At 43.1% G+C, this 13,205-nt stretch overlaps 1 protein-coding gene across 4 annotated transcripts in view; it reads left to right on the top strand.

The window, feature by feature from the left end:
• The window catches only part of DROSHA (drosha ribonuclease III), a 608,989-nt gene that overhangs the window by 363,999 nt on the left and 231,785 nt on the right, over positions 1–13,205 (top strand). For all 4 annotated transcript variants that reach the window (XM_069218569.1, XM_069218578.1, XM_069218550.1 and 1 more), the window contains exons 15-16: positions 1,857–1,956; positions 12,777–12,884. In XM_069218569.1, the coding sequence (XP_069074670.1) occupies positions 1,857–1,956; positions 12,777–12,884 (208 nt within the window). The remainder of the gene's footprint in view (positions 1–1,856; positions 1,957–12,776; positions 12,885–13,205) is intronic.

Raw genomic sequence — 13,205 nt, 5'->3', positions numbered from 1 at the left:
TTGATATTTTACATTCTTATTCGTTTTAGTACTCTTAAAATGCATGTTTAATTTCCAGAGTGGAGATTACAATTGTTTTATCAAATGAGAATAGGAGAGCTGCTTTATGAAAAAAAAAAAAACGTTTCTCTATCACAATAAATACCTGCTTACTTATATTTGAAAACTGTTCAAGAAAATCCTGAAAATACGTTTTTGAAAAACAGACGCCACTTGCATTTTAACATAAAAACACTTGTGACGGTTTTAAATGAACAGGGGTTCCTAGCTACATCACTCAACTCCTGCTTTGCACCTGTCCTGGCGAGCAAATCCCCCGCTCTACTTACGAAAGGTTCTGCTGGTGTGATGTTTCAAAAACCTCTTTTCCCGAGCTCCATCTCAATGTAGGGTTGCCGCTTGGCCGGTGTTATACTGCATGATACGTATTTTAATGTCCTGCTGGTGCAAAACTTCGACAAATCACCAAAAGCTGATAGTTTTTTCCCCTAACAGTATATATTTTAAACAATAAAAGTTAGAGGAAAACACTTCAAATGCTTTAAAAGTAGTCAAAAATGACCCATCAATGATACCTAAGTAAAGAGAAAGGCAAAAAAGGCCCGTTAAAAATGAATACAGATATTTCAAGTAAAGTTCTACTTAAAGAATCAGGTCTGGGCCTTTGCAGCTTCCTAAAACGTGAGCAGATGGCCAGTATTTGTGTCTGGGAGAGTTGTCGGCCTTACCTTAACGTCACTGCACCCTGAAGAAAGCTCCTGCAGTGGGATTCTCAGTACTGTTCATTCTAATAAAAACGGCTCATCAGAGTAAATACCATTGGCAGCGACACAAGTTACCAGCTCCTGCTGATTTCAGGTATAACGGACCTACTAAAGTAACTCGTGGTGGCTGAGGGCGACCGCCAGTCCACTATCAGGCGTTAAACTCGGAAACAATGCAGAATGTGCAGCTTTGCTTTTTATCACCTTCAATACGGGAGTCCGTTTTTACACAAGTTGTCCGACTACACACACATGAACAAACATTAGGAATGACAAAAAACATGCGCAATTTGAGAGCCAGACTCAGCTGTTTGGTATTTAAAAGAGTGCCTGACTGTGAAAGGCCTTTTCTTTCGGTTCCCAGACAGTCAGTGGTTGCTGTGCGTGCAGTGACCTCTGTCCGTGGCACTGTTTCTCCGGGACGTCCTACAATACTGGGGCGCTCCGGTGTGTAGCCGAGTGTCTCGCCATTAGCGTTGCATGTTCTCATGCCTTAAGATCAGCGGTGAGTGTCATTTATTACTACTTATTGTTGGTAGATAGGGGCGCCCTTTTCGTAGCATGTTTTATTCTTCATTGTAAAGCCCAGGATTTGCCCTTTTCGATTCAACGTTTGCGGTATACAACCGACTTTCCACATAATTTAATGTTTTCTATACATTTTTACTGCTGTGTTTTTTGACGATATTAATTACTGCAAACCATACTGTTTGTTGAATTTTATTAACTTTGAGTAGCGAGGCTGAGCTGTCGAGGCGTAATTCGCGGAGAGTGTGGTACACGTACCTGTTCACTATGACAGTATTTACTCAATACCACATGTTTCCAATCAATATTTTAGACAAATGAAAATAACTTTTCAGGCTTGTGAAGCGATCTGTGTATGTATGGCAAGGAAGACTTTCAAACTCATTCACATCTGGCCGACCTCGTATAACCCATATAATGTGTGGCTGTGGTATTTCATTCAGAATCTGGCTCTGTCGGGCCGACCGTGTGGCAGGCCAACAAGCCGCTTCAAACAAACTACTGTTGTGCCTAGTACGTGACAGACTTTGTATTCTGATATCACCACTTCATTATTTTCCGCAGGTACCAGAAGTTGTGGAAAAGCTATGTTAAACTGCGCCATCTGCTGGCTAACAGCCCCAAAGTCAAGCAGTCCGATAAACTGAAGTTGTTTCAGCGGGAGGTAAGCACATCCACAGATGGGTTCGAAAGATCCATTGTTTTTAATTATGCACGTGCATTAAAGACGTCCGGGAAAAGTTCTTACTGCAGATGCTGTGCGATTCGCCAGTGCGGGGTTCTTTTTTCCAGTCTTAAATAGGTTGTTTAGAATTTACTTTTTTCCTCTGAGCCCTGGATGTAAAAACTTTTTTTTTCCTGAATGGGTCAGAGGATAAGTTTCTTATTTGACTAGATCTACTTCTCGCACTGAGCTCATAGACAGGAAGGTCATCACACGGGCGTAGCTACAGGGTGGAGTTTGGGGTGTTACACCTCCCTAATAAATGTATTCTCCGATAACTGTGGGATATTGACGCTTTCAGTCGGGTATGGTGAATTGTTAGCCTGTCAGATTTAACTAGCAATTTTTACAAAAACACTGACGAAAATGCGCATACACTCCTCGACTTTGAAAGCCTAAAAAATGTTGGTTATTTTACAAAATGTGTTTTTTCTCTTAGTAACTCTACTAATCCAAATTCCTTTCCATTTCCCCTGCCCTTATGGCCCCTCTTCTGTTCCCTGCTTGCCATATTGTATTTTAACATAATATGCTAGCATGATCAATGAAAAAACTGAAGCTTAAACCCCCCAGTCTTACTGACCAAGCTATGCCTCTGTCAACACAGTTGATTGTCCCACCCTCGTATGCACCCTGGATTCTTGAATGGAACTCACTGACAAAGCTTTCCCTGGTTATCTTGCTACCTTTCTAAAATACACCAGTTTGTTTTCATGGGCACCTCCAGGTTAAAAAAGGCTATCGCTTGTGAAGTCCTCCAGGGTACAAACTGTCTCCAGTCATCTTCAACCATTACAGGGAACCTATTGGTGCTCTCCTCGCAGGTAGCATCATTAAGATTCACCAATATGCTAATGATGCACAGCTCAGCTTGAAAATGTCCTCTCTTTCAGACATCCAATGCCTAATCTCTGCATGCATCTCATCCAACCTGGATGTCCACCATGTGCTCAACCCAATCAAATCAGAATTTCTGTTATTTGCCAAGAAAAACAAACAAGATACAGTATAAATGTGGCTCAATGACATGAACCTTGAGAGCTTCAAACCCCAGCTTTCACTGACTGCCAAGTCACTTGAATTAAACTTGGACACCAACCTCACTCTCAAGGAGCACGCTGCAGTTGCATAACGGAATCCCCTGCAGCGGGGGCCCCCAGGGCTCCTGTTTTTGAATGGGGCCCGCTCACCCTTATTAGCTTGTCTGGCCTTAATAGGTAAACTTACAAGGGGACGCGAATAGGTCGATGAACCCTTTTGACTACGCTTAAGATGTTCCCACAGTCTATCCCGTACATGCAGGTCAATAATTAATCATTAACATAAAAAATCAATAACAATAACAGTAATTAACAAGACTCAGTAATTGTCACACACCATGACCTTGCAGTTTATATAAAAGTTAGAATATTTATTTCCCTATATTAACAATGCTAATGTGATGTAGGTTAAACTGTAAAACTGTAAAATCTGCACTTGTATAGCGCACTACTCACCTGTTAGGGTCTCAAGGCGCTGTACGCATACCGCTGTGGAACCCCTCCTGGCTTTTCCCTGTGAGGCGCCCACTCCTGGACAACCCCAGGGTGAAGTCAGGCATCCAAGCGCTGTGAGGGCCGTTGTGGAGATTAAGCAAGCTATTGCCCAGAGTTACATAGTGGGACCCATTAATTAGATTAGGCACTGAGGCGAGAATTATCTGGTCCAAGGGAATTGAGTCCAAGACTCGCCGAGGTGGGAATTGAACCCTGGTCCCGGGCCAGATCTCTGCATCAGGGTCTGCTGCTCTAACCATTGTGCCAACTTCTCCACACTTCTCCACCTCTCCACAGGTTAATATCAAAATCAATTGATAAACATACAGAATCTACACTCGCTGACCGAAACGGTGAAAGAAACGCAATCTAATCAAAGCTTGAGCTACTACACATTCTAAAATTACAGTGCAAATTAATAGCAAGAATAACTGCACAAACGATATTACATACATTTAGATTCAGCAAAGAAAAGACATCAAGTGTTACTTCATGTACCGAGCTTCATTAGTGAGGACCCTAGCTAACACCAGATTAGAATAACATGTTTGGACTTCATGCAAAACAATTTAGTCACAAAAATTTGGAAAAACATCTAACTATGTCTCTATCAAAGTAGTGCGGTTGGTACCTGGAAACAAAAGCAAATAGACAAAGAAACAATCTCACAGTCAATATTCCTATCCTCAGTTTGGATCAGAAAGCTATGACAGTCTTTGTCCTCAGGACATCAGTCTGGTCAGCAAGGCATCAGGATTCAGCATCAAAGTTCAGAAACTGCATAGTCTTTAAGCAATAAAGTTAAGCACGTCTCTTCTCAAGACAGAAAATGGGCATAATGGGCCAAATTGGCTCGTTGGGCAGTTTGAAAGAAATGGCGGTCTCTTCTCTCTATGCAGTCTGGCTAAGTTAGATTTCCTACAACTACTTCCCGAGTCCCTATTGGTCAAGGGATCGCATGTTCACACTTTGTCCAATAAAACTAAAACTTCAAATCTTCATTTCTACTAGTACATGGTTCACATGTCGATGATTGGCTCCTTTCGAACTGTTCTCATTATCCGGCTGGTCAGGTAATAATATTGTTGCAGCTTATACTCTAGTCAGAGTCTCCATTGTCTTCTCCTGGGAAAGCCTGTCTCACACACATTACATAAAACAATGTTGCATTAGGAAGTATAGCATCTTCTAGCAAGTAGTTCTCATGAGAAAGACATTTAGCTACACTCACTTGAGGTCAGCCAGTGGAAAATCACAATTTAATTCTCTAGACAGCTTTTTTATTAAACACTTAAGAAATACAGCTTGACATGAGACCGTGCAGCTAGGCCAAGATCTCCGATAAGTTAAGGCTTTCAGTTAATAAAGTTAATACATAATTCACAATCTTTAATATGATATATCACTACATTAATCAAACATAAGCTCAACATTTCATATTAATAAGCCATTAGTAAGTACACTTCATGAATATTGGCGGCCACTCACGTGGTCACACTTTCAAATGCGTGCATTATTTTCCTCTAAGTTATTACATTTTCTATGCGATTCAACATTCGGAAAGCATGAATATTCATTAGTTATTTCATTATGAGATCAGCGTTAACACCCTGGAAGCCATGCCATTGTATGCCATGTAAAATGCGTGCAGTGGAATGGAATTCAAAATAGTTAAGCTTTTGGGAAAGTCACTCTGCTTTCCTAAGCAGGCCCCTGCAGCATTGTGGGTGGGGCGGGCAACCATTCAAGATGCCACATTGAGCTCAACAATAAAGAATACCTGTGCAATCTGGGAGATGCTAGGGTCCCTCAACACATTCTTCGGGGGCATCATTTTGCGTTTTTCCACTGGCACGTTGCCAAAAAAAACAGACGGCTTGATAACAGCTTTCTCTTTAAAAGAAATCCAAATGGGTTATTTCATGACGCCTGTTCAGAACTGCTGGTCAAGCTCCCATTATGTCACATCTAGATGGTGGTAATGCCTTGCTTCCTCGCCTCCCAGCCTCCACACTGGCACTGCTTTGGGGCAACCTACATATTGCTGCATATCTCAACCAAGGCTTAATGAAATGTAATCACGTTACCCCATCCTTATGGACCTCCCTTGGCTCTACTTGTTGGTCGGTACCATCTTCAAAACCAGTTGCATCATTTATAAAGGCATCACAACCAGAAGCCTTGCTTGACTGGCAGAGATGCTCACTATTTCTGGTCACTGTCAGACTGCCGACTAAGACTTTTGTGTAAAAGAAATAACACAGCAGACCTTTTCCATCTGCGCACCCAGGATCTGAAATAACATACCTGCACTTAAGAAAATATTGAATGCACCCCTCTTTAAAGAACACTACTTTGCAATACATATACATACATATAATGAAAGGAAAATGTATTGGTGAGTTTTAGCAAATTGAGTAATCCAGCCTGTGCTCTACATTAAGAAATGTTAAAAATCTACATGTTAATAGTGAGGCAGGTGCTGATAATGTGCTACTTCTGTTTGTAGTAGGTGGGTAACATATCTGTTGAGAGCTGGTAGTTCAGCCCATGGACTGCCACCTCTATTTCAAGTCGAGACAAGTCTTTTAAAACATCAAAACGTAAGATAATATGTTGTTCTTATAATATGGAAAGAAAGCGTGTTCTTCAGGCTGGTTGCAGTGAAGAAAATTAATCCACCTCCCGATCCTGTATTTCTAAAACTTGGAAAGGCCAAAGCTGCTCTGATGGTTGTGGCCGTCATGCAGGGATAGACTTTCACTTTGTGACTTGTGGACAACACTGATTGCACTCCACTTTTACCCACATTCTGGCCTCGTCAGTTCCACCTGACCGTTGCACATCTATCTGAAAATATTTTAGTTGGTGTTAGACATAGCATTCTTGGTGTAGTCTCCCCTGTTTTTTTTTGTTTTTTTTGTTGCCACTGCATCCTCTGTTTTGACTGTGTGCTGGAATTTTTTCTTGCTGATTTTAGTAATCTTGGCTCTTTATCACTGCTGGCCAGTGCTAAAGTGCAAGTGCTCCCTGTGTAAATTGTGTGTGTAATTGGCTTTTCCATGAATAGCATATTTGATCTACTAGTAAGTCCCTAGTGAAGTGCACTAGAGGTGCCCAGGGCCTGTAAATCAAATGCTCCTAGTGGGCCTGCAGCAGTGATTGTGTCACCCACACGAGTAGCCCTATAAAAATTGTCAGACCTTCCACTCCAGTGTCTGTGTGTGCAGTTTTAAAATGCCAATTTGACCTGGTAAGTGTACCCACTTGCCAGGCCCAAACCGTCCCTTTTTATACACATAAGGCACCCCTAAGGTATGCCCTAGGTAGCCTCATAGGCAGGGTGCAGTGTATGTAAAAGTGGGACATGTACTGATGTGTTTTACATGTCCGAACAGTGAAATCCCGCCAAATTTGTTTTTCACTGTTGCAAGCCCTATTTCACTTATAGGTTAACATGGGGGCCGCCTTTAACTTTAATGTACCGTTTCCTTTTGGGAGCAGATAGAGATGTAGAGTTTGGGGTCTCTGAACTCACAATTAAAAAAGACATCTTTTGGTAAATTCGTTTTTTAGATTGTCAGTTTGAAAATGCCACTTTTAGAAAGTGGGCATTTTCTTGCTTAAACCATTCTGTGACTCTGCCTGCTTGTGCATTCCCTGTCTGGTACAGACTGACAGTTGGGCTGTTTTTGAATCTCCTCTAGACAGTGACACAAAGGGAGCTGTGGTGAATCCTGCATATCCTGACGGGTCATTTGGGAGGGAGGGAGGTACACTTACACCTGAATGTGTGTGCGCCTGCCCTCACACAATGCAGTCTGCAACCTCCTGGTGTGTCTGGGACCAGGCCTAGGCAAGGCAGGATCTTGTGAACAACAGAGATCTTCCTTTTAAGTTTGCCTGCTTCACAGGCAGAAAGGGGTGGACTCAAAACCCCAGATTTTTATATTACGTCTGGAACCAAGAGGAACCGCTGCCAAGGAGAAGAGCTAGAGGAGGAGTACTGCCCCTTTGCCTGTGACTGTGCTTTGCCGGGTTAGCCTGCAGTTGCTGCTTCTGCCTGAAAGAGGACAAAGACTGGACTTTGTGGTATATTCCTGCTTGTGAAGTGTCTCCAAGGGCTTGCACTGAGCTTACCTCCTGTTTTGAAGTCTCAGGGCCATTAAAGACTTCCTCTGCCAGTACCTGGACTCTCTGCTGAGATTCCTACCCTGCCAAGTGGAGCCCTATCCAGTCCCTGGGTGCTTGAAAGGTGAAGCTGGTGGAACCAAGATGGAAATCCATGCACAGGAGCCGCATGGGGAAAACTTCAATGCACCACCTGCAACGCAGCTGTAAAATCGTCGCACCACCTGCATCACGGCTGGGAAATCGACGCATCACCTGCACTGTGGCTGGAGAAACTACGCAACACAGCTTGCAGCTGCTGAAATTGATGCAAACCCCACACAGCGCAGACTCTCATCCTTGTGCAGCCGGTTTTCACACGCAACTTCACTGGGTGTCAAAATCAATGTGAACCTGCAGGGACCGGAGGTGCCCAATCTGGAAATCGATGCATTGCTCTTTGCGGATGATAAAAACGACACATCGCCTACCCGACCAGAGAAGAAAGGACACACGGCCTCACTTGCGTGTAAGGAATTGACGCATCGCTGATTTTTCTGACGCACGCTCGTCCGTGTGGCTTTTTAATTTTTTTTTTAATGCAAACCTGGTACTTTGTGCATGTTGGATTTTTGTCTTGTTTGATTCAGATAAATATTGGCTATTTTTCTAAACTGGTGTTGTCACTTTTGTGGTGTTTTCACTCTTACTGTGTGTGTTGGTACAAATACTTCACACAGTGCCTTTGAGATAAGCCTGACTGCTTGTACCAAGCTACCAAGGGTTAGCAGGAGTTATCTTAAGTGTGTATCTCCATTGCCCTGACTAGAGTGAGGGTCCCTGCTTGGACAGAGTGCAAAAAGACTGCCAACTAGAGACCCCTTTTCTAACAGTTGGGATATGAGTGTATCAGCCTAGGACTAGGTAGAACACCATGAGCCTAAGAAAAATGAATGAATGCATGTACTGGACTGATGGTGAAACTCTAGAGGGAGAGCAGGAACCGGTAGCCAATATAAGACCATGGGAAGGAACTGTTCTGCCCCAGCATGATGCAGAGGTCATGGAACTGCAGAAGACATTGACTCCTGGTCAACCATCAGTGGGTTGTAGAAGTTTGCCATTCAAGAAGAGGAGCTTTTGGCCGTCATTCTATTCTAGTAAAAATAAGTCTTGTGGGAACAAGGCTTGGTGAAGCAGCACTTAGGGAAAGTCTACTTAGGAACACATCCCTCATTACATCACCAAGTGTTGCCTGTGTCAACTAGTGGGCATAATTAAGAGCTAAGAAAGTACCACCCTGGCTACTGAGCTTTAAGACATGCAGCCAGTGTTAAGGGCCTCCATCCCACCCAAGCACATGCATGACCGTGCACACGCATGGAAGAAGGACAGCAACAGAGAGGCTGCCCTCAGCGATGTGATTCCAATGAGTGTGGTTCTCTGGTGCTTAGGCTCACACTGACCTGCAACAAGAAAACGGGAGGCTGTGCAATCTCAGGCGTGATGCAACCTCGGCACTTAGATGGGCTGCGCAGGGAGGCCACAAAGATACCGCAGGAAGGCACACATTGTTGCAGTCTGCATAATGAGAGCGATTGGCCACTGAAAGATAGAGTGCTTGGGGGCAGCACGCAGTACAATGATAATTTGCCCTAGATAGTACTTGAGGTCCTCCAAATTGTAGGGCCCAACGGGCTGATGATCTCTTTCCTAAGGGGACAAGAAGAGAGCAGTGAGAGCTTTGCTTTCTGCAATGACAATATTGACTTTTGACTGGAAAGCAAAGCAGGTATCTGTTTTGGGGCAGCCCCTCTGCCAATCTGTTATCCTCATGGCAGCACTTTAAGGAGCAGAAACCGAGTCAGGGAAATGGTTTAAGGGAGTTTCTTAGCACGAAGTGCAGTCTACTGCCTTCAAATGTATTCTAGAAACAACTGGCATTTTTATCCATCTGTCGACCCTTCTTCAGACTCTAATGAGGGTAACCACAATTCCCGCCCTTGGCTCAAGCCTTCCTCTGGCTGATGCGCAGACCTGTTTTATTTAAAAGATGAACATGGACGTCTGGTGCAAGGGGATAACTTACATACAGAAACTGTGGCAGCTTGGGGAGCCAAGCAGACACTAAGCACTGGCAGAGCACTCTTTTGGGGGCCGTGCAGAGTAACCAATCTAGTTCAAGAATATCTTTCACATTACTTTCTGTGGGGAGTTAGAGGGGATCCATTTGTAACATCGCACGGATTTTCCGTGGAGGGCCAGTGGGCCGCCTTCCCGAGCTGGGACACATGTACACATTTCTGTCTCCAGACTAAGAAGCCTCCCGCTGTAAGTCATGTGAGGGTGCACATATGGTGTTAAAAAAAAAAAACAGTTATGACTGTGTTGTGGGCCCCTTCTCCAGTAGAATCATGTAATCTTTTAGCACACCTGTCGGAGGATTGAAGTCTGCTCTGTAGGAAACATGGAGTATGGCAGAATTGATGACGTCACAGCCTTACTATGCTAGGGCCTACAGGGCATGAGCTGTCTGTGATTGTTCTACTCGAGGTCAATGCTCCTTTTCTGCATAAGCCACCCACCAAGCCCACTTAGGCTATCCTTTATACTTACGGTAACGATGGAAAGCAAGAAGCAGAGCTCTAGACTTTAGAAGAAGCCTTTTCTTGTTCAGACATGCTCCAGTTCCTTCTTAATCGAAAGGGAAATCAGAATAGTATGCATGAAGGGGTGTGACAATCACTGTAGAGATTAACATGTGCTATTCTTATGCACTCTGGGCAATGGACGTTCTTCAACCATAAAATGCAAGAAACTATTTATTTTCAAGGAGATAAGCAAATCTAACTAAAGCTATTTGAGTCTGTGCCACCCTCCCCCAGTGGGCCCTTTTGAATCAGTAATGAAAACTTTAGGTTGTAAAATAACCTAATACTCAGGGTTCAATGAGCCCCTAAAGCCTTTGGTCCTCCTTGCCATTGCACCTGAGGCATCATTGTTATCTACGTCCCTGGGTGCTTTGTTTCAGAGAGAGCTGCCCGCCGTAGAAAGTTGTCTGTATTATTATTAAGGCCATAGGACATCACCAAGATGTAGTCTTTAATACACAGTTGAATTAATTAGAATGTCAAGGAAAATTGATGCTACAGTAGTACAGAGTTACTGACAGACAGTTGTCATTTGAACATATAGGTATATCCTGCAGCTGCCTTTTCCCTCCTCAGATACATAGATTAAAATAGCCATCCATCACATTGTACATGCGTCAGAATTTGCAAATATATTGGAAGATTTATTTGGCCAAATGAAACAGCCAGGTATATTAGGAAAATGTTGAAGTTATTCTTTAGCCCTTCCAGAGTTTCTAAGTTATTAAAAGTGTTGTCTTCAATTTGCAATCCTGGTTCACAAAGTATCACTTAAGAGATGTACAAAGCAATAATCATTCCTTATGCAGCTTATGTCTATTTGGTGCGAGGTTCTTTATAAAAAAAAATGTAGGGGATGGTGTTTTATTGGGATTCGTATACCATATATTGAAATATGAAAACTGTATATGTCCTTTATGCTTCATATATGTGACCTTTTAGCTTTACCATGTCTCCCCGCTGACTACAAACTTACCTGTCAAGGTGCAATATACAACAGCCCACTTTTCTTGAAAGATAGTAATATTTTTGTTATCCAAGAAACCAGAAATAGATACATATTGTGTTACATAGGTGCAACTGAAGACTGGTCAGGAGGAACCAGGTCGAATATGTATGTAGCAGCCTAAACGTCTTTGAGACTGTTCATAAAGTCCCATCCACAGCAGAATAGGTTGTTTAAATGATGGCATGGCAGTGTGATCATCTTTACTCTGCCTGGATGGAAAGACTGCTAAGCAAAAGGCGCTAGTGTAAGCCTCAGTTTGTGCCCGAGAGCCCTCTGGTGATAAGTTCATGTATCACAACCATGAAATGTCTGCTTCTGACCTAGCCCCTAGTTGCCTGAACTTTTCATTCTAAGAATGCCTCTTGTTGCCTGGGTGAACTGGGAAGACTTGGATGCAAAGGGCTAAATAACCCTCTGTTTGGAGGTTGCCTGTCTTGTGTGTAACAGGAACGTCTGTGATGTATCTGAGACTGCGCACCACCCTGACCCCAGAAGGACCATTCATGGGCAGCCTGGGCCCTGATCAACTATCCCGTGGGTTGTCACAAAATTAATGTCAGTAATGTCGACCAGCAATTATCTGTCTACTCCACAATACCGCCCCAGCATATAATCTCTGCATATTTATAGGATGTGTAGGTTTACTAATCTTAACTTCACATCTACTTACCCTGGCAATATTTTCGCAGTCGATTTGTGGAACCTTTAGAACTGTAGGTCGGTATTAAAATGTCGGCATTGTGATACGGGGGTAGAGAGAGTAGGAATCTGAGACTTTTAACCGGAAAGAGGCCTGTTTAGTGTGGAGGCTGGGGGTCGGGTCAGCGAGGGACAATCCATCATGGCGCCCAGACAAGGTGGAGGTCTACATAGCACCCATAGTCAATGCTAGAGTCAAACCTTCTAACTATATTTGAGAATATTCTATTTTCCTCTGTGGTCATTGCATGTACTGTAAATGTTTTGCATGTACATTCGAATGTATGTCATGAACCAAATAGTTTATTTCTACTAGCTTAAAAATCACAAAACTTTATTTAGTGAACATATTGGCATGGAAGAGGTGTTTGTGAGCTTAAACTGAAGGAAATCCTGATTGTGCTGCTGCCTCTAAATGTGCATTTTAATAAGCAGGTTGTTGGTAGTAATTGGCTTCCCGTTGCCAAGAGTGTATTTTATTGTGCAGTTATAGAATGGGATGTGACTAGCACTCTACAAATTACCTTGCATTCGGTCACTAAGAGAACATTTTCCTGGCACCTGGACCTCTTACCTACGCTCTTTGAATGCACCGAAGAATTACTCAGAATCGAAGAATGTCCTACTTTATGTTTTGAATAGAAACTGGAGCATTAACTACTTTTTTGTGTTTTTTTCATACCTGGATTCCTTTAATTACGTGGCCTTGCTTCATTCTTGATAAGACTGAATAACAATGTCCTCCTTTCGCTGCAGGAAGCACTGCAGAAAATAAGACAGAAGAACTCAATGAGACGTGAAGTGACTGTGGAGTTGGAAAGCCAAGGATTCTTCACGACTGGCCTTCGTGCAGATGTCTGCCAGGTACTTACAAGTAGCACGAGGCCACTCAGCCCTTAAATGCTTGCTAATTTGTAATTTCGAACAACTCTGGCATTGCTGGGTTTCTTCACATACCAGGTTGCTTTTTGAACATTCTTTTCACTTGCTCTGTCGGTTTTTCTCCAGGTTAACGTAACCAAGTCCTCCTTATTGTACGTCCGTGTTTTGATGCCACTTTGTGCTAGCTGATGGCAAGTGTCACGAATGTCCCACAGTTCCACAGAAAAGCCTCATCTATCCCTTCTGTGGTAGATAGTAATTGCACACAGCCCCATACTCAAGTTCGCTGGAAGCAGTACATTA

The sequence above is a fragment of the Pleurodeles waltl genome, chromosome 2_1, assembly GCF_031143425.1.
Source record: "Pleurodeles waltl isolate 20211129_DDA chromosome 2_1, aPleWal1.hap1.20221129, whole genome shotgun sequence".
Lineage (NCBI taxonomy): Eukaryota > Metazoa > Chordata > Amphibia > Caudata > Salamandridae > Pleurodeles > Pleurodeles waltl.
Note: the sequence above shows the minus strand (reverse complement) of the source record. Positions and strands in the feature narration are given on the sequence as shown.